Raw genomic sequence first — 22,767 nt, 5'->3', positions numbered from 1 at the left:
TAATTTAGAATTAGATTTTAAAAACTAACAAACTACAATCAAATACATTTAAGTCAAAGATTCATTATATATTTTCCACAAGGAGCTGCAGCAGAGCTATGAAAGAGCCACATGCGGCTCTGCGAGTTGCCGACCCCTGGTTTAGAAGAAAAGAAAGGGAAAATCCAAGTCAGAACATGAATGTTGCTGATAATAAATAGTTTATTTCTGGCCTTATTTTCTATTTTTGGAGGAGTATTTATCTTATCCCCATAGATGACTGGCTAAATGCAGAAAATGTCATATTGTGCTGAGATATCGTCGTAGAGCAAGTACAACAGAAGCTGATAGCAGAAGCATTTCCAGTTATCTATAACATTAAGGGTAAACATCTCAGGGTGTTAGGGCCTATGAATCAAACCGAAAACATTTCTTCCCAGACTCACCATTCCACATTGACATTCAAAGAATGTATAGGAATAAATCCACCATGAAGGAGACAAGATATACTGATTGACACGGCAGCTTCAGCACACCCAGAATGCCACGGCAGTGTGCAGCCACAAAAGATGGATTTTGAGTTTTATATTTCATGTTTGGTTCTGTGAAAGCTGCCAAAGATAATGAAGAAAAACAAATATGCTAAACGGAAGATCTTCATCCTGTAATAATGAATCTTCCTTGAATAGAAAACACAAATATATGATTGCACAGTCACCTAACTGCCAATCACATTGTCATGCAACTGCTGTCACTGATTATAGCTGTTTGGCAGCTGTAGTGCATATGGTGCTTCTGGAAGGAGGCGGAATATATATCATTGCAGCTATGTGGGTGATGCTTTTAGTGAGTCAAATTTTTGTCACTGAAAATGAGAAATGTGTGATTATAGAAATGGGGTTCAAAAAACAGTCGCGGCTATTTATATGAGGGTAAGAGTACACAAACTTTTCTTGCAGAACTACGTATTAAACATGTTTGATACAGGCATTTATGAGTCATAAGTTAGAATCTGAACCAGTAAAGTGAAGCTGGTGCATCATGCATATCCAATTACACTTAGTGAGGTTTACAGAGAAATTAACAGCTCTATGTCGGCAAAGTGATGCTTTGAGCTGAATGCTTTTCAATGAAAATGCTTACGATAAAACATAAATGTTTGCAGTCTTAGTTTAGTGTGGTAGCGTGCTAACATTTGCCAATTAACACTGACAGGAATGTTACTAGGTTTGCCATATCACCACTTGTAAACTGGGGGAGACATGATTATCTGTGTACCTAATTTCATGGCAATACATCTAATTACATTGGTGAAGCATTTGTTGTGCTGAAGGAAACCCAGAAGCTCAGTGTTGTGGCTCCGACTGTCACCATCTTGGTGTTGCCGGACTGCTCCTAACTCCTGGCTAATCCAAACAACAACCAAATGGGTAGAGCGTGAGTGGAGCTGAGACGAATCATGCAAATGCCTGACTGGTGTGTGATGGTATCGACCTGTCACGCAAAGCGTCCACACCCTTAGTTATGCATAACTTTGAAGCTTGTTACAATTTAAGTTGGTGAGTTACAAAATAATTTTACAGTTTTCATGAACAGGGATATTAGCTCTAAAGACCAGAATGGATTTTTGCACCATGCTGAAAGCACATTTCTTTCTGTTGTAAAGTTGGGCATAACATTGGGCATCTACAGGTATTCACCTCCTTATGGAGCCAGTCTCTAGTGGCTATTTGAGGAACTGCAGTGGCTTCATTTTTCAGCCCCTGAAGGTTGCCTCTTGGTCTGTACTAAACTTCGCAGCAATCCATTCAATATGTGTTCAGGTATTAGCCTGGACCAAAGCGGTAAAATCAACAACACACCTATATTGCCATCCATAAATCTTTGCTGCTATGCTATAACTTTATAATGAAAATACGAACAATAAAAGTATAGATGACTCAGATATATAAATCACAAGTACCAGACTAAGCCAGCATGTTTTTATAGCCTCAGCAGGAATAGACACTATGGAGTGAGTCGGGGGTTGTTGTTTTGTGTTTAACACTTTAATTGTGAAATTAGCAATCAATTAGATGCTCATTTTCTTATTTTTTTTGTCTTTGAAAGAGCTCCAATAGCATACAACAATGCTGCTGATAATGACCCCTGCAGCCCTGTTGCACAAATGAGATTGAGTCTTTGAACGCGCAGGTGTGAATACATTTGAATAGAAATGACGAGAAGCAGGTCCGGGTATAGGAAAAAGCTCACCCTTCACGCTGACTTTGTGCTCTCCAGTGCCAGGGTGAGAGATGAGATTCACTTGCATCGACACCTCCCCCACCGATCCATTGGATGACTGACCTGGACACACACCAAAACAGCAACAGGAGAATTGGAAAGAAGCATAATGAAAATCTGAGAGAACGGGGGAGAGGCAGAGAGGAAGCCAGGGAGAGAATAGAGCGATCAGGCACCCGAAATAAAAGAGAGAGAGAGAGAGAGAGAGAGAGAGAGAGAGAGAGAGAGAGAGAGAGAGGATGCAAGGACATGATCCAAAACTGTGGGTGCAGCTTTTTTTGTCTTTTTGTAGATGAGGTATCCAAAAATTGATCCAAAAAAAAGCGTGTGTATAAACACTTCTCTGTCAAAGCTAAAAAAACTAAACCTAAGAAAAGCAGTTGGGGGAGTAGACTTGATTTCACCCCCAGTAGCAAACAGAGGCAGGGTTTCCTTTAGCTTCAGGCTATACAAGAGCATCAACAAGGGAGGGGGGGGAAAAAGAGAAACATGAAATAATCTGCCTGGTTTGAAGGCCATGGCAGAGGCAGATGGTGTGAGGGGATCCACTAAATAAATAATGTTCGACATGATGAAATCATCAAACTGTTCAGCTCGACGGAAATACAAAACGCCAGATTTGACTGCACGCGGGCAACTCGGGTAGTGATGAAAACAACACATCAGAGAGGAGGTAGCGAGGGGACAAGGGCGAACAAACGCACGAGCGTAAAGGAGGAAATACCCTTTCAGGCATCACACCCTGCACAGTTACCCCATTATTACAGTTTCAGCCGAGCGCGGACAAACAGAACTAATTGCTGACCACGTGTCTCACTTTGCCTAATGCAGAGAGTCCTTCCCATTTTAGCTGCCTCATGTTTCACCCCAGCCCGGGGCAAACAAATGTTGAACACTGGAAGGCTGGAAGCGTGGTTGATGAAGGGGCACGTTGATCCAATAGCTAATCAATATGTGCCAAACATGTAGTGCCCATTATAGCTGGTAATGAAGAAACAAGCCTCAAGATTTATAGTAATGATGCCCTGAGAGGCTGGGGAAAGGCAGAAAAGCATTGCTGCTGCACAATTAGTCTCCGGACTTGTGGGAAATTATCGGAGCGATGCTGTTGCACATTTACTCCAGCTACCGGCTGAAACAATGTTATTGGTTAATAGACTCTCATTGTGTGTTTTCTGATGGAAGTCAGATGCATGACACCGCCAGTTAGCGCTGTTATGAAAAGATAAACAGATTTGGACAGCAGACACTGGAACGGAGGGTTTGAGAGGCATGGAGGAGCAGAGTTTGAGGGAGATAAATGGTACACATGTAAGATAAAGGAAAACAGAGGTAGATATAGCAAAGGTGACAGAGAGCAGGGTCAGAAGATTAAGTGAGAAAAATGGTAACAAAAGGAATTAACAGATAAGAAAGGTGAGCATTAATTGTCACAGACTTTCTAATTTTTCTCCCAATGTTGAACAAGCTGTCTCCCTCAGCCTGCACTAAGTGACATATCCAAAGACGACTACTTCATTAGCAACAAACTGCAAAATGTTCATGTGAAATCACCATCTATAGGACTTACATGTGTTTCCGCCGAAGCCCAAGGCAGCTCTATACAACATCATCCTACTCGCTAACAAACAGAGAGACACATATGCTTCCAAGAGCACATTTGGCAGGATTAAAGTAGCGCACGCCGTGGTCTAAATATGTCGCTGTCAGAGCACAGGGGTTGGTGATTAATGAAACAGTGTCCACTGTGCTACATCAAGCATCAGCACATCTCCGCACTGTTTACTGACCTAATGCACATCAACCACCTCGCTACTTCCACTTATAGACATCACATTAGACCACCTCAGATAAAGAGCGACAACATGGTGTGAAATCGGGGGGCGGGGGTGGACCAGGACGGGAGACACGGAGCGGGAGGAAGAAGAGAAACACAATCTCAAAAATAGCACACGGCCACAACACTGTGCATCCAGGCCCATCTGTCAGTCAGGGAGGGCGGCAGTGCTGGTTGGCTTGCAGGCTGACTAGCTTTCTCCAGCAGCCTTTTCTCTTTCCTTCTGCCTGCCTATGCGGCGTTCTGCAAGGCTGAACACACTGAGGCAACCAGGAGCTTAAAGGCTGAGTTCCCCCCCTCGAATCTCTCCGGACACCTGAAGGTATTTCTGCCTCGTTACAGAGAAAGATGAGGGGGGAGAAAAAAAAAAAATCCAAATAGAGACAGATGAACGAGACAACAACACATAAAAGTGGGTCAGTGATGACGGCGAAGAAGCGGAGAGCACAAAAGGGAATTCACACAGATTTACGCTACACATATATCTTATACATTTGTCATGACAGAGTTTTTATGTGCTTCCAATGAGAGGGAGAGAGACAGGAGGAGCATGAGAGCCCTTAAGCATGAGGGGTGAGGAGGCCACAGATAACTGTGCTTATGCATTTGTTTGTTTTTTTATTTATTTATTTACAGTGAAAGAGACAAATGACTTCCACAGTGAGGGGATAAATGCAATTACTGCAATGTCCACTGCACACATAAGCCTAAAGACAATGAAGTGACACAGAAGGATTTTTTAGAAACACACATTCTGTACTGTAACTAGAACTGAGACTGATGGGAGAACTGTTGAGGCTGAAACAGGCCCGAACTGAAGTCACATTATTTTCAATCAATTTGAAACAGGAATAGATTCAAGAGTGTAAGCTGAAAGTGAAGTGAAGCAGAGGGAATAAGGCTATTTTTCCTTTTCTTTTCCCACTGAAAAAGCAAATGATTACAAACGGGAAGGCTGCAGACACGTTAGACATAAACTGTTAACAGCAAACATTAAACTGTGAGTAAACAAGTTCCCTATAAAAGCTTTCTTAAAAAATGTTTGATAAGTGGTGCTCCAGAAAAGCACTAAAATGCTGTTTTACAATACGATCTGTGCTTTTTCTCCCCCCACACCTTTTCAGCCACTATCATTTTTTATTAAAGCTGTCTTTGAGCCTGAACTTACCCACTTGAGACACTTTTTATGGGCGCAGAAAACAGCTCTTAACGGGTTCTTCAGGATTTGAATGCTGAAGCGACTCCACCCCCCTCCCCGACTGAAACCTAACTGACCTTGACTCGCTCCTTACCTTGAGAGGTTTGGGTGCATATATATTTCTTGATCAAGGCATCTGTAGGTTGAGTGTAAAGGCTGAGAGCATATTTGAGGGACTTCATGTCAGGGCTCTTCTCCAGGAAGGTTTTCTTCAGCCCATTTCCTCCAGCATGGAAGTATTGCTATGAAAAAAAATAAGAAAGAAAAGATGGAACACCGCTTTAAAATTAATTTTCACATTATTCCAAGTAGTAAACCACTTTTAAGTGGATACACAACAGCAATTTACAGTCGGCTGAGGACTAACCTAGGATTATTTAGACAGTGTGCGTTTTACAAGCAGGAGACCAGGCAGGAGACAGCAGTAATGGCTACTTTGCTGGCTAATTACCATGCATTTCAATCTGAAGTCCCTGCTTGGTTTGTTAATGCACATTTGCGCTGATAAGCCTGATTGCTGAGCACAGACAAAGCTGCGAGTTCCTTTCAAACGCTGTCACCACTCCCACATATGGAAGGTGGGAGGGTGACCATGTACAGATCTTATTAAGAAAAGGATGCACTGCTTTCTTTTCCTGTGCTTATCTGTTCAGCAGGCTCCTCTTCTGAAACATGTGAACTTTACAGAGACAAAGAAGCACGCTGGTGTTCAAACAAAGCCTGTTACCTAAGAATTTCACATTTCTAGCTGTTTTTTTTTTCAGGATAGTGGGAGCATGTTACAATAATTACCTGTAGAAATACAAAGATAGGTATTACTAGTTAAAGAAAAACTAGCTAATATTTAAAAAAGCGCTCTCGGATTATTACAAAAGGAGCATTTGCAAACTGAAACAGCGGTTTCATGGCTAAAATGTGATCAGAAAGCCTCAAGTTGCTTTAGTTATACCACATGTGTGTTGATCTTATCTGCTCTCTATATTGTAAGAAATACCGACATATGCTTGTGCCAGTCAGACAACAATTATAATTTCATAAAGGGTCTGAACACAAGGATGTTTGCAGTGTAAGCAGAGAGTCTGTTGCCATGATCCGAGTTAAAAAAAGCTGGCACACGCTGGATAACAATACAGTAAACAGAGATCCTGTTTGTGTATAGCTGCCAGGTGACATCTTAGCAGCACCGTCTTCCTCAGACGCAGATTGACCCGCCCCAGCAGAGAGGGCGCTGGCAGATATTTTGTGACCGGTGTCAGGTCAGTACTTGGCAGTGACTCAACACAGGAGGAAGGACTGTTTTCTGCCTGACCAATGACTCATGAGTCACGAAGTTTGACCGACATGTGCCTCTTGTGAACTATACATAATCTGGCATGCAGAGGGTGAGTCATGGGTGGAGTTTTTTTTTTTTTTTTTTTTAAAGAGAAAAAGGACAAAATAGCACACACTTGAATAGAAACTGCACATCCTTAATCCACAAACCAGCCCGCAGCAAACAATAAATATATTTTATAAACATAAGTTCATGCTTTCTGTCACGAATTCGCATGAAACCGAGGCAAAGCCTAAGTGATAATAAAACTGTACTTCTTCTTTTTTTTTTATAGAACACATCCAACTTCAAATTGGATTAGTTCAAATGACATTATAAGAGCCTAAAATAATTTTCTTTTTAAAGGAATCATATTATAATAGTCTAACTTGCCCTTCTACAGGATTTCCCGATGTGGCACGAGAAGAATTAAAGAAGATGAGTATTTACGACATGCATATCTGTATGTCATCAACAGTTTTGTCTCATTTTGCTGTGGGGGGATTTGAAGATATGCAGTTTATTTTTATTCAAAAAAAAGAAAAATCCACTTTAATCACCTCATCACGGCTTAAGAAGTGATACAGGAAAGTGTGCTGGTTGGGAAAAGTTTTGCCTCATGCTGAAATATGCCCACAGTGTTGCTGCTGGGCTGCAACGCTGCACTCCCTCTGGCAAAAAGGACCAGAGTCAAACTTCATGCTCAAAATATCACCCTGCCTCTGGCTAAATTACCTGTCAGACCCTTCCAACATGTCTTCTTTCCTTTTCCTACTTTCCTCCTGATCTCTCTTATATCCATCCCGATATCTTTCAATTCTTTCTTTGGTCTGTGTCCTCACGGCTAACCAGTTGTTTGCACAGCTGAGGCTCCACTCTCCTCTTGATTACAGTCTTTGACACGTACATGAGCAAGTAAGTGATTCCATTTATGTAATATTTATGTAATATTTACATCTGGCAGTTGGGTAAACAAGTGATATAGGGCTTTATATTTGTTAATACATTCCTGGAGAAAAAAAAAAAGGCTTTTTCTAAAATGATCCACGCACGGAAACATTTTGTTTCACACGTCAAATCTAAATTCGATGAGAAGCCGGAACAGCTGTCTTCTACAAACACCCACAGGCCAGAGTTCAGAGAAAGGCATAAATTATTGGGAATCTGTTAAATGCACTGCTCTGACACACATGGACTTGTCTATGGGCCAGTGCATTTACTTATTATCCCACCCATTAGTATTCACAGGTTCAGAGTTCAGTTTAGATGGAATATTTTCAGTGGGATAATCCGTAAATGTACTCCTGGCCAAATATTCATACTGTGCGTGAGCACACTTTTTAAAGCAAAACTGCTTTATTTTCAACTCATTTCCTTTGCTGGTGTGAATACGAAGGAACGTGCAGCCTTTCTGCATTTATTTTCTGTATTACGTTTGACTCAGTGCACAGCCTGTGTCTCGGGTCATTTGTAATCATAGGAGCCAAAACATGCAACACACTTGATTTAATTTTAGATTACATGAGGTTCCTTTCTGAGGCTGTGATGCAGGTAAACCACTGCACAGCATTTCTTCATCCAATTGCCTGATTCTCCTTTACCCTACTGAGTTAATTGACCGTTCTCATTGGAATACTGATGAAAAGAATTCCTGCGATGTGATTGATCCGACCCTGCAGGTAGTTTGCCTGGTAACAGCAAAATCAATTAGTTTTCTCGGTACTTTGTGTTCCCCCAGTGGCACCTCACCATAACTCTCCTCTTGTCCCTGTAGAACCAGAGCTTGGTACTGAAATGGTCTCATACCCATTGAAAAAAAAATAAAAAATGGTGGTGTGGCAGTTCAGTAAAATGCTGCAGCTCACAGTTTATTTTGCTGAGAGGCTTTGGGCATCTTTCAATATTGCTGCATATTAATTACATCCCTCAGAGGGATCTAGCTGAGCACAAGTTTCAAGGCTCCACATAAACACTTACTATGGCTTAGATTTACAATATGCTTGTTTAAATCCTTTGTATACGTCTGTTCTGCTGTGCGTGTCTGTTGTTTATCCATTCTGTACAGCCAACAGGACGCTAAATACGAAACTAACCTTGATGGTGGGAAGCACAAGGTCCATGGCTGCACACTGGCGCGGTGTCAGACTTCTGGCCTCTTCTCGAATGACATGCTCCTGGAAGGATACCAGAGAAAGTGAAACAGTCTGCAGTAAGCAAAACAACATCACAAGTCACAGTCAGACACTTAGAATTTTAAGATGTTTCTCCAGCGTAATGGCAGCGACCTTAAGTGAACCGCGGCACTCAAGACGTCGAGCGCTTCCCGTTTATAAAACAACAACCAGTTGCAGTCACTTTAACTGCAGAGTGTCTGACAAATTTGACCCTGCTGTCTCACACCAGCACTCTAAAAATCTATTTTAATCATGAAAAAATGTTTTTGTCAATTCTATTTGAAGCTTTCCTGATCTGTGAATTGATTACAGTAAATAACTCTGGCACTGTCTTATTTCCCAGGTGTTTCCTTAACAGGGCAGACAAAACAGCATTAATGTTTCATGCAACGGGGCTTTGAAGAAACTAAATTATCGAGGCAAACATTCTAATCTGCAAAGTTTCCTCTTCGTGTGTCCAGAAGTACACTAGTCAGCGAAATGAGCTTGGAGGCTAACATGTAATCAACAAAGCCGCGACGGAAGATGCATGCACACGATGCAGCACTGGGGATATAAACACATAAACACACGTATGTTCAGCTGTAATCAGGATACAGTATAGATTTAAGCAACCAATACTCTACTTTAAACACAATTTACAGAGTTGCTGTGAGTAATTAAATGCTTTAATCAGCATCTGTGATAAGACGTCGTCTGGTCTTGATGCCAAAAATGTGTTGGATCCACTTGATGTGCATTGTGTCCGTTCCAGCCATCTCCCCATCCGGTGAAAGCAATATCATGGCGAGTCCCACAAAAACTAGAAACAGCAAGCAGGACGAAATTCTATACCTACATACATTTTATATGTTATTTGGCCAAAAATATATATTTTGTTTTGGACATTTTTATTATTATTGTTCATCCATCCATCCATTATCTATACACCGCTTAATCCTCACTAGGGTCACGGGGGGCTGGAGTCTATCCCAGCTGACTTAGGGCGCACACTCACATTCACACCTACGGACAATTTAGAATCACCAATTAACCTCAACATGTTTTTGGTCTGTGTGGGAGGAAGCAGGAGAACCCGGAGAGAACCCACGCTGCATGGGGAGAACATGCAAACTCCACGCAGAAAGATTCCGGTGCCCCCACCGGGACGCGAACAGGCGACCTTCTTGCTGCGAGGCAACAGTGCTACCAACTGCTCCACCCTGCAGCCCCTACCTACATACATTTTATATGTTACTTGGCCAAAAATATCTATTTTGTTTTGGACATTTTTATTATTATTATTATTGTTCGTTTAATTATAATTGCTGAAGTACAATTTTCCTCTGGAATCTAATAGTACTACTCATACGTCCTCCATTGACTCATGCACTCATTAAAGAAATGCAGTTAAGCCACCTCTTAGCATATTTGCTTAGAAAGATAAGTGCTGCACAGAGATGAGCATGGGATTTGCAGAGGTCAGAGGACATGGTTGTTAGAGTGGTCCTGTACACAGCATTATGTGCTACGGACAAACAACATATTACAGCTCGTAGCTTTTCTGCTGTTCTAATAAATCTATGCCATTACGGGGGTCAAAGGTTGCCGCACTGTAATAGCAATTTGTGAGGTTTTTATTTCGCGTGCTAGATTTTGCAGCAAAATATGTTGCACTACGCTAACATAGCAGAAGAGACCAACATAGGAATTATAAAATTAAAGTGGATTCATTGAGGATGGAAAAGTAACACAGCAAATAACGCGACAAACAAGACGTTTAAGAAATCCCAGCGGAGATTGTGGACAAACTGAACATGAGAAAAGTAGACAAGCTGGAGATTATCAGTCATAATCACAAATAACAAGAGGATGATAAAGCACTTTAATGCTGTGGGAGGAAGACAGCAACACACCCATCTGCGTGCTGATCATCAGTACCCAGATGTTGCCTCGAAGGACATCTGACACACAAGTCCCACACACAGCGCAGACATGAACGCAAACGAATCAACGCAGAAACGGCTGCATATGTTCACTGTTGAAGACGCATTAGTTTGCAGCCCCTGTGCGGTTTAGAAGTACAATACCTCTCAGAGTTATTGTCACACCGTAGCTGTTTGTGAAAACACAGTGTAGCTGCTGATCCATTCCAGTGCCTCCCTATGCAGAGCTCAAGGGATTAAACATCCTCCAGTCACATTAGCAATTAGACACCTGCCTAGTTCTGTTGCACCGAGCTGTAATGTACAATGCCGGAGCCGACATTATCTTACATGACTTTGTTTCTGAATGACATGATCTAGTTTTTATTTTTAGCAGCATGTCATTATGTTATCTGCACTGACGTATAGGTACATATCTGGAAAGCAACATAAAGGCTGGGCCGAGTTCAGCTGCATTCTGGTTTCTTCTTTCATAAAGACTGTTAACATCTATAGTGGCTACAACGTCTCTGATATGCTGTTTTAAATACGACACATGCCCAGAATAATTGTAGATTTGATGTATATGTATGCAAAACGCCTCTGGCTTAAGAATCTAGAAGTCCCTTTGGAGACAGACACTATGAGGCTCAGACAGGATGGAGTTTAAGTGGTGCGATATGCAAAGGTTGCCTCAGGTCCAGCCAAACATTACCTTCAGTTTGGACAGCTGTCCCAAGTCCTTGGCAGCACTGAAGATCATCTGAGCACCTTGCTGTTGGAGAAACACATACGTTTCCATTATGGCATGAAAGCGGAGTCAGAAACACTCAAACAGGTGATGGTGGGGGAAAAAAGGGACTATATGAACAAAATGAGCAGCGCTAAATAAAGGAACAAAATCTTAAACATGGACTGAAACAGAGGAAAAGGGTTTGGAAAAAACTGCTCAACATCATGGCATTAAAATGTGCCTGGTCTTCAGTAACAGCAAAAAAAAAAAGCAATACTCCTAAAATGAAATATGTCAACCAGAAGGATTACCAGTATGAAAAAAATGTACTCTACGTATGTGGAGATTTAGAGATGCACACATTGTTTCATTTCCTGTACGATAATTTGTGTGTTATGTGGGAGCAGGAGAGCCGAACAGATGGAGGAAATGAGAGGCAGACAGGTGGACAAGAGGAGGGAGGTGGAGGCCAAGCCGAGAGCTGAGCAGAGGAAGAGAAACGAGGGAAGAGACGGATAATTGATGAAACTCACACTCTGGTCACTCAGCGGAGGGAGAACGATTGTTCTCTCGATGGTGTTCAGCACAATTTTCCATAGCTCTTTGAGGACTCGTTTCAGCACTGTCTTCTCACAAATCTTGGCAAATAACATCAAACTGTAAAGCGGCAAAGAGGGCATTTGTCAGGTCAACGCTGGGAGCACGTGTCTCAGACTGAGCTAACAAACATGGCTGACGGCTCCGAGTGATGACGTCTTCATAAATAATGTGATTAAATAAAGAAAAACACCTGTGACTCATAGAATAAATGCAGCCGCTTTAGGCTTTAATCTCACCCTATTGTGCAGGCAGGGTCTAAGAGACAGGAGGAAGGATTTGGTATTTCCATATCATTAAGAGGATTCCCTGTAATACCCCATTGGCCTCGATGTTGCTTTGACAAATGGTTGAGAACGATTCCCAGAGCTCAGCTGAAACATATCAGTTCCTTTCAAGAATGCCGTTCAAGGATTGCCACGGAAGTAAATACAGCTCTTAGGTTGAACTAAAAGACATCCCCAGATAATGTGTCTCCCTCTGTCTGTGGCAGTGGATATTATACTGTTATTTGGAGAGCTTCAAATGAACTAAAGCAGAATTAAAGTTGGAAACACCTCAGCTGTCATCACGTCTGAGGATGAAACGTGACTATTGAAGTGACTGACAGTAAGGAGGATTCTTTGTTTTTTTGTGACTAAGGCTGCGTTCAAAAACAACAGCATTGTGTATTAAAAAAAAGGCAGCCATAAATTTATCTGCCAAAAAAGTTGAATCTGGCTCAATTTGTGCTGCAGCAAAATGCGCTGTCACCTGGCAAAGTGGTGCAATAAAAAAAAAAAATTAAAAATCCACGACTAATTCTTTGTATCTTACTTTATGATGTTAATTCTGTATTTCTACTGGTTACCTTGTGATTGGTGTGTTTAAGCCACTCTGATCCAAATCCTTAACGATCAGTCCATGAGTCTATGGCTACTTGTAGCTCTATCCTTGGATTAATGACGTTCAAATTACTAGCTCGAGAGGGTGGCACACACTGACGATAAAAAGATAAAACAGCCTTGCATGTTACTACCTTGTATTCAGGAAATACTCACTTTTTATCCAGAAGGTCCATGAGAGGCCGGAGGACAGTTTCTGCATCCATGGCAGCGTTGCTCCCTTTGGCTGAACCTTTCATCTGAACCAACTCCTGGTTCATCTGCTTCACACAGTCCTCGATCACAGGTTTGAAACTGGGTGATGGACAGCGACAACCATTTCAATCCATTTCACATTTAAGGCCGCAGCAGGGAAAGTTAGCCACTTTGAGTAGGTGCTAGTTCTCTCCCGCTGTCGCTATTGTATTATTGAAAAGGTGTTAAGAGCAGAAGTGTCTTTTGTTCAAGCTGGAATGTTTAGCAACTTGCTGTGCTCATGAAGCATGGTGCACAGCACGAGCTGGAGCCAATTATATTTTGAGTACATGCCTGTCATTAACTAAGCAGCCTTGTAATACAATTTCTTTGACAGACCAAGACATGAATAAAGACATTAGCCTATTGAAAATGATCTCGTACAGACACACACATTACATATTACATCATACATCAACGCTCACCTTGAGCCAAACACTCCACTGAGCTCATCCAGCACTGTGTTGAGTTTATTCTGCAGCTCCTTTAGCAGATCACTGGCCTCTGCATCCAGCTGTCAGTGGGAAACGGACAGTTACTACATCACTACACTGCTTACAGTAGCCCACACTGACTACAACTCTGTATCTCTGGAGGATGCCTCAACTGGGGTGGGGGTTTTGAGGGGGGCAACAGGCACAGAGGAGAGGTAACCTGCCTTGCAGGTGGCCTCCTACTCATTCTGCCTGCCATCTGTGCCGAGCAACGCTCTGAATACCAATGGACAGCTCACCTCCGAGCGCTGCGATGATGACTGCTAGCCGAGTCATGAGACATGGTGTCAGCAAAGAGCAGCCAGCTAGTGGTCTCTCAAAAGGGAGCATTTTTGTGCACTATTACACACATTATAGAAGAGAGAGAAGGCTGCCAGCCAGCTACATGTCAGGGTTTAGAGCTTTAGACACAGAACCCTGTATGTACAGATGTTCTCCTCTGTCTGACTTCTTGTTTTCAAGAAGAACACAGCAGTGTGCTTGTGTCAGTACTACATATATACGTGTGTGTAACCTTTCAATATTTTGCTTAATCTTGAGGAAATGCTGGTGGATGTAGAACACTATCTGCAAGCCTGGTAAATTAATGTATTACGTTGCTAAATATCCACATATTGACAGAGCAGACATGAACTTACGTTAAACAATTTTCAATACCAGCTCATACATAAACATTTAGAAAATGTATTCACAGCACTTATATGCCCATGCATGGCATGTGTTGGGTTTCTGCAGTGCCATATTTATGCATGTGCATGTGATGGATGTGCAGGTGCGTTCATGTTTGTGTTCATCTGGTGTTCTGGACATATTCTGAGAAAATGCATGGGTGGATATCGGATATTTCCGCTGCGCTTCATGTGTGAGTGCATCTGTTTGTCTCAGCGCTTATGAGTTTCGCTTGCCACGTACAAATGTCCAAATATTGATGTTTTGGGTGGGGGTGGTGAACACATGTTTTTGAGGCTCAGTGCTGAGATGGATGTGTGAGGCGAGGCACCGCACCACATGCATGACAGATCATCACATTAGACCCGATAAGCTTAGCCATGGAGCCGCTCATCTCACACATTCTAATGGCGGATGGCTCAGCTGGGAAGCGGATGTGTAAACTATACTTTTTATAGACACCGTTACTCTGCAGACATGCCCCTATCTGCAGCGTGAACAAGACAGATTTATACTTCCGTGTATGTGTGTTCACATGCATACACATTCATACTGCTGTCACCTCAATGGAGGTGATTACAGCATGCAAGATTTCTCTGTCACACAGAAAATTGCCCATAGAGGTTTGAGTTGTTATTTTACAGTTTGAGTAACAGATAACATCTTTTCAAGTGATAGCAAAAATATACTGTTGGCCTTGGTCTTTTATCTGTCCACCCTGGCCTGGGGAAAGTTTTAGATTGGGCTCTAATCTGCTGCTTGGCAGTCTCAGAAATTGAGATTCTCCTTTTATTTTTTCCTTTAGTTTCTTTCTCATTTTTAATGGGGACGCTGGAAAAGGAAATTCACCCCACTGTTAGATAAATCACAGCACCTGTCACCTCCTGAGAGGAGAAAATTCCATTCTGGCTCCATGTGACTCCTGATGCTCCAGTCAAATGTCTAACGGCAATCCTGATGAAAAACACTTTGATTTAAAGGTGGTTGCAGGGATTTCTGTGAAGGGAGTTTTGTGGTTTGAACATTTCAAAGATTAATCTTCTAAAGTGTCAGGTCAAAGATAAGGTCTTGGATTTGCCTAAAAATGGGATACAATGTCTAGAATCCAATGATGAATGTTTTAAATTAATCCAAATGGCTACAATAAACTGATCCTGAGCAGAAACTAGAACTGAGCCTTGCTTAAGCTGTCACTATATGTACCATTGTCACTACAACAGTTCTTAGACAAATACATGTAGTCCACTTCGAAACTGAAGGCACTTCTTATTCTGTTAATTAAACTTTATACGAAGGAAACATCATGTTTGGAATTCATGGAGCACCTGGCTCCTCCATGGTAGCTGGTTTCACTCGACACTGACTGGCATCCAGAGTCCTCCAGAGTGTACAAACTCTCCCCTGGCTGACAGCCTATCAGCTGCAGCCCAGCTTTGCTTCCCTTTGCCTGTTTCAACACTGCAATATCTGCTCACTGGCAGGTTGTTATTCTGCAGTACAGTTTGTCCAAAATGACTAACAGTGCCAAGTAAATAAAGGTTTAATAAACCGCCTTCTCCAAAGTGAGGAAAGCATATTAGCAAACAGGGTGACACCCAAAATAAAGTCTGATACCAGTCTGGGGAGATCAGTCCATGATGATTCCATAAATGGGCAGTGTGAGAGATTATTGCTAATCTCTGTTATTGGTAACACTATGATAACAGCTCTTGGTAATTACATTGGCTCTCTGGGAGTTAATTGCTGATAGGGAACTATTCGGTAATGAATGGCCTACTATGCAGGCAGGAAACTAATGGAAACTTTCACCTGAAATACACTTTGGCTTTACAATTAGCATTCGAGAGAAATTACTGGGGACATTCTTTAAGATACACCCGACTGTCCATTAACAGGGGAAATTCACCACCCGACTTTTTGAAGGGAATGTAAAGACTTCTAGCGTCATTATTCTTCAGACAATAATGGCCTGGGAGTGATCCAGGTCTGGATCTGCAAACAGTTAGGCGGCAGCAGCACCTCAGCCGAGGGCATAGCTGGGGAGATTTGTAAGTGTTTGAGAAGCTCATTAAACACGGTCTGAAAAATCCTATCTGAAGCATTTTGTGGCTGCAGCTTGGGGAATGGAAAGAGAACATCGGAACCACAGCCAGCGACTTGGTGAGCCTCTGACTCTGCTCTTTTTGTCAGCGCAAAAAAGGAAAAGGGGGTAGGGGGGGGACAACGAACTACAATAAATATCACGCTTCTAAATTAGCCATGGATCAAGAAGACAGAAAAAAATAAAGCAGGCTAAAAATAAAGATGGGATCGGGTGGTCGGTTTGAGCCACTATCCCCAAAGCACAGGGGATGGTGAGCTTGAGCAGCCTGTCCAGAGGGGTGATGGGTAATTCAGTTTCCGTATGCTCTGTGGCACATGCTGCTGGAGGGGTTGAGAGGGGGGGTGTGTAGTGGGAGGGAAGAGGAGGTGGGGTGAGAAGCGTAGGAGCGTGAGGGGTGGCGAGGGAGGCACGAGGGGAGGGGAGGGGGCGTGCTTTTTTTTTTTTTTTCGTATCATTCGGTAAATGGTGAGAAGGGGTGTTGACGAGTCCTATTTGCACACACCTTACAGAAGGACACAACCCCCTCCTCCTGGAGACAGAGAGAGAGAGCACAAAAAAAGGAAAATGGGGGGGAAACAGAAGACACAACGACAGGAGACAAAACGCAAGGCAAGACAGGCGTTAGAAAACTGGAGTAGAAACATGCGTGTAAGTCACAAGAAGCCGTTGGCGGCTGCTTCTCGGGTTACACCGACAGACCGACAGGGAACATATTCGCCTGTGCTTCAAATGCAACACACAGATTTAAGTGGGGTTTTAATTCATCATATACAAAATAAAAAAAGTCAACACATGTTATACACAGAGGGGGAAGGGGGGGATCAGAGCTGGAGAAATAGTGATGGGATACAAGGGAAGTTTACTGAGGAACAGTCGTAGAGGTAGCAGTCAGAGGGGGTGATATTAGCTACATGTAAGATTAGACTACGGGATGGTCAAATGCAGAACTGTGGCGAGGATTACAGCACATCACTGTTGGGGTCAACTCACTTTCACTTCATATAAATGTCATCTGAAGTCATCATTTACATAATAATGACACAGCATTTATTCTATAGCAGCAGAGCGCTGCTGTGAGGACGGGAGGCTTAAGTTTACATATTAACTCTGCTGAAGTGTCCTTTAGCAACACGCTGCATCCTAAAAAGCTCAGGTGGATGGTGCTCTTCAGCTAACCTTGTGATGTGTCCTCCCAGTGGAAGAGAACAGATCAATGCAGCCATTGCAAAAAAAAAAAAAATCCCTTTATTTGATTTAAGGCTAAAAATCTCAACTGGATTGAAAGTGAATTGCCTCAAAGCTCGCCGCAGACATCGCAGAAAGACGCTGTGAGCACAGACCTGTTTGCCTCCCATCGATTCAAACATCTTCTCCAGTTGGACCCGAAGCTGCTGAATGTTGTTTAGGATGATGCAGGGCTGTGAAAGTACAAGAATGGGTATGATTGGGTTGATTTATTCAGCACACTACATCATCCAACATGCTGAAAATATCAAATATATCTTTACTGTTTCACGGCATCCTGCAAAAACGTAGTACAATAAATTCCCTATTTTACAGCCGTCATCGTTGTACGGTTGCAGCTTGAAACTACACCCGTTGAAAACATAATGCAAAATGTCAGAAAAATCACGAGAGCAACAACTGTTAAAGCCATCAGTTTTGATTTCCTGACACATCATCTATAGCGAGATGCAAGTGTTGCGCGCGACGTCGACGGTCGCAAACACAACACGGAGAGAAATATCTGCGCTGAATGTGTCAGGCGTTATCGATTCTCAGCTCCGGAACAAGTTTAACAGATGACAGACATTAATCACGCTGCTTTTTACGGAGACCGAGAGTCATTCTTCAGAGTTTTCAGACAGTTGCATATTATGCACATTATCTGTCCTCATCGAAGAAAAAAAACACACATCTGACGAGAATATAACACGCTAAAATTATGATAGCGGTAATGGACAGTCCTGAAATTATAATTCTGCACCCCACAGGACGAGGGATGATTGGTGTCTTTCAGCAACCGAAGCAGCCAATAGCGTCTCAGCGGGAACACATAATGGCTTGCTCTCTTCTAGATTTATGAGCATATTTGTATAGAAGTGATTAGATATTCTAAATCTGAATAGCGCCTGAGATTTCCCCCGCATCTACATATTTCTAGCTTGAAAGAGAAAAATATAAGATAAAGGATTTGGTCCACTAACACCTGCAATGGATCTACAGTATCATTTTAATGCTAGGCTGTGATATCAAGCTGGATGGTGGACGGTGAAGGGGGGAAAAAAAGAAAGGCAGCTATTTCACCGGTCTGAATAGAAGGATGCTAAGCCAGCAAAATTGTCTGCTAATGTTATTAATATTAAGACATGAATGATTTCAGCGCTTTAAGTCTCTGCAGTGTGCTGTCAAGGTGGGTCTCCTAGGAGGTTCCTAATCTGGGGGGATGGGATGTCCCAAAGGATCTCACGATAAATCTGGGGAGTCACGAAATGTTTAATGTTCTGAATTTTAAGTCCAGAGTTTAAAAGCCTCTACAGACAGACATAAATTCGATGCTTGATACCGATAGATCTACGCCACGTGTGCACCGCTGTCTAACACATCGGAGACTACAGTAGGCTTAATTTGATGTGCCCCCGTATATCTCCGTCTGCCTCTGAGTTCCTTTTTTCCGTCAGCTGTCTCCTCGATGTTGCCCCGGAGAAGGGACATTTCATATTTTCTCTGGGACAGTTGTAATGAGCCTGTCAACACTGTAAAGAAACATCTGCCTCCTCGGCTAGTTCGCAGTGTGTTATCTCTCGCTTCAACTTCAAAGACCCGTGTGGGATAATTAGGCCACTCACAAAGCTGTGGATTCATCCGTCACATTAAACAATGGACAGAGAGCCCAGAAAATACCAGTGGCTTTTTCCACATCAGCTACGGGCTGTGAAATGAATAATTGCATCTCTGTTAATGGAGACACTTTGCTGAGTGCATTACAGGAGACAAGGCAGGGCTCCGCGTACAATAGGCTGGGCTGTTATTTTAAACATTTTCTCACACAGTCTCCATGCCAACTGCTGCTAGAGACAGCAATCATAGAAACGCCATCATCTGACTTCACATATTTCCAGTCGCATCAAAAAAAAAAAAGAGGGAAAAAAAAAAAATCAATGTAACCTTTGCTATTAACATTTGCAGACTTTGAGTGGGCACTTACCACGTTCTCCTTACTCAAATACAAAGGAAAGTCCTTGGATATGATTGCAGCATATTGCAGAAGAACTTTGTTGATAGTCTGCAGAGTTGAGAGAGACAGCGTTATAATTACAGTGTGTCTGCAGTTTATCGCTGAAAGACAGTCACAACCTAATAACAGCGCACAACAAATATACAGAAGAGTCTGCTTAGATCAATGGCAAACTCTTTAACTGCCAGTTATTACTCGCAGCAGGAGCACTCGGGGTTCACTAGGAGGCCTTTTCCAAAGAGCCTGACCTTTGCAAAGCGGCACATGAAGTGAGCCAGAGCCTGTGGGTTTGGGCACTCCAGCTTCTTGATGATCTCAAAGCTCTGGTTTAGCTGAGTGAACACATCCACCACCGAGCAGGAAAAGAGGGCGTGCTCCGAGGTCTGCTGGAACTGTTGCAGGGAAGAGAGACGGACACGAGTTCAGACAGAAAGAGATGGAAGGAAGAGAGGGGGGACAGATGTAGAACGTCAGATCTTGAGACCTTTAAGCGCCTCATAATAGTGTAACTTTGTTTAGGACGGCGAAGAGGACGTTCCATTAATGTACCAACAACTCTATAATAACATCACTCACAGAGCACGATTCAGGACCACTTAGTGCCGACGACACTGCTGCAGCAGGTTTATGTGAATGCTGAGGAGCAGCTGAGGTGCACTAATAACACACACACCTCTCGTTTCATCACTTGAACATGTGTAAACACCTGCATTTATTCACAGTAGACAGAAATGATAAGAACAACTAGTTGTGTAGCACAGGAAGTACTTTACAACTGATGGAAGTCACATTTTACCACCTCTTATGTGTTGAATCAAAGATGACTCTAAGATTAATCTGCGTCCAGTAAAGACAGTGAATGAATGGACATATCCATATTCACATAAACTAACACTTGACCGCTTGCAAGCTGTGTGTGATATGGTGTGTGAACAGTGTCACTGAGCAAAAAGCTTTTTGTTTTGTTGACTGTCAAATTAAATACACAGACAAATAATCAGAGTGCATCACCTTTAAGAGTACAGAAGTGATTTAGTATCGGACATTGTTAGTTTTAATTCCCAGCATGGACCGAGCTCCAACAAAGCAAAGATCCTACACTTTCCATAATCTTTAGACAACCAGCAATCACCTGTAGGTTTTAATCCTCCTGTCCACGTTTTGCAACCGAGGCTTTCTGCTAGAAAAAGTTTCGCTTTTGAGTCACGAGTGGATGACACAAGCATAAATTTTAAAGAGCTCGTACAGACACACAGAAGACGAGTGCTCGACATGTACACTCTGTAAATTGGCGCTTCACAGAGAAAACACTATAATTTTAGTGGAACACTTGTTCTACTGACATCATAAAGGGCAAATTGAGCAGATTTGAAAAAAACAGAACCCAATCATTTACCTTAATGGCGTAATGCTGTGCTGTAAGCGGATTTTAATAGAAGCAAACATAAGTGCTGACGTGATTAAATGCATAAGATGAACGATACGTATCCCCTAATTTTAACAAACAAACACAAGAGCAGACAAACGTGTGACGGTGCTTCAGCGTATTGCACTTGGTTTGTGAAGCTTTGCACATTTCCTCTCATTATTGCCTAATATCCTCCCGTGCTTTTTTTCTGCCCTCAAAATCATGTTTTGTTTCCTGATTATATCAATTTTTAATTGAAATTCCATTTATATTCCTGTCTTGCGATGTCTCAAGGCGAGAGGTGTTTCTGACTGCGTGAAATTTCTTTCAAGCCCCCCCCACCCAAATCCTCCTCCTCCTCAAGAGGTAAATTCAGTCTGATCAGGTCGTCCTTGTGGATAAGAAAGCCGTCTTTAGCGGCACGGGTGGGTACATATAAAAAGCTGCATCTTGAGAAATAATTAAATGATGTACTCACTCCATCTTTCTTGTCCCTTTCCAGCGCTCCATTGAGAAAATCCATGGCAACGTCCTCGTTCTCATCAAGCCACTGAATGACAAATGGCTCGAACCATCTAGAAGACAAAAGACAAGCCTTCTATCATTGAGGGGTCAAATCACTGGATGGCTGCGTTTGCTAGCATGTGGTTGTTGTCATTTTTCTGGAGCACGAGATCAGTCAGGGTTTACAACAACTCAGAGGCTTTCTATTTTTAGAATGTAGGGGAATCATACGCTCATATCTTAGCAGATTTTTGTGTGGGTTTTTTTTAACCAAGGTTGCAAATTCCGTGTAGATGCTGATATCAGGTTTCAGTTTGTGGACAGATTGGACTGTCAGGCTCAGACAGAGGACAGCAGAGGACAGGACGGGCTGGGACAGAGGAGACGGGGAAAGACGCACATTTGTTAGCGGAATAATAATGTTGTTTTGTCGGTTTCACTTTGCCATTTCCGTGTTTAATAAAGTGCCCGGGTTTGTCCTCGGAGCAACGGATGTCCCCCCCCGAAAACTGCTTTGTACTCTGGCTGAGGGCATCTGCCACACGAGGGAGAGCCAATAAATAAGGTGGGCGTGGCGACGGAGAAAGAGGAGGGAGACAGGCGGACGACAGCAAAAGACTGCGTGAGTGAGACTGCGTGCATGATGTGTATGCCTCTGGAAGAATCAAGTCCTGCTAGAGATGGTGTTTGAGTGACAGCGTTGGAGACGGGGAGGGTGAGTCATTACTCCGATAGACCGGCTTGGATGGGAGAGGGCACGGCGTTCCCTGCTTGCGTTACACGTGTTTATATCGCAGCTATCCCGGCTTTGCTGCACATAATTATGCACGCACAACGGAAAACCTGATTACGTGAAAAAGAAGAACAAAAAAAACAGGCTCTAAATTAGTCTTGTCATTCAAAACAGTTTATGATCTGCTTGCTTAAAGGCTTGTTGTAATGAACCAGGCAGCACAGATCACACGGACATGACAGTTTTACAGATTCAGTCTTATCCAAAAACTGATGAGAGCTGTTGTTTTGAGTGATCACATTCACACTTTTAACCATTACAGAACATTTTGTAGAACTGGTGCTGAAGTTTGGTATGAAACTGAAAATATAAAGTGCAGAGAAAAACAACAACATTTCCTCAGGATACAAAACAACATCATTCCAAGTTGCAAATTGATCTTTGGAAAGTTTAAAGTGCTTTTACATATAGATATCTATCAT

The 22,767-nt window shown here is 42.5% G+C and overlaps 1 protein-coding gene across 1 annotated transcript in view; it reads right to left on the bottom strand.

The window, feature by feature from the left end:
- Positions 1-22,767, bottom strand: part of unc13c (unc-13 homolog C (C. elegans)) — a 106,552-nt gene that overhangs the window by 3,632 nt on the left and 80,153 nt on the right. Inside the window, exons 19-29 of the mRNA XM_008295128.1 lie at positions 21,527-21,623; positions 19,889-20,032; positions 19,611-19,688; positions 17,743-17,820; positions 13,561-13,649; positions 13,058-13,195; positions 11,954-12,077; positions 11,403-11,462; positions 8,703-8,783; positions 5,392-5,539; positions 2,233-2,325 (exon numbers count right to left, since the gene is read on the bottom strand). Of these exons, the coding sequence (XP_008293350.1) occupies positions 2,233-2,325; positions 5,392-5,539; positions 8,703-8,783; positions 11,403-11,462; positions 11,954-12,077; positions 13,058-13,195; positions 13,561-13,649; positions 17,743-17,820; positions 19,611-19,688; positions 19,889-20,032; positions 21,527-21,623 (1,130 nt within the window). The remainder of the gene's footprint in view (positions 1-2,232; positions 2,326-5,391; positions 5,540-8,702; positions 8,784-11,402; positions 11,463-11,953; positions 12,078-13,057; positions 13,196-13,560; positions 13,650-17,742; positions 17,821-19,610; positions 19,689-19,888; positions 20,033-21,526; positions 21,624-22,767) is intronic.

This window comes from Stegastes partitus, unplaced genomic scaffold (assembly GCF_000690725.1).
Source record: "Stegastes partitus isolate 25-593 unplaced genomic scaffold, Stegastes_partitus-1.0.2 Scaffold1021, whole genome shotgun sequence".
Classification (NCBI taxonomy): Eukaryota; Metazoa; Chordata; class Actinopteri; family Pomacentridae; genus Stegastes; species Stegastes partitus.
This window is presented reverse-complemented; position numbering and strand designations above follow the sequence as displayed.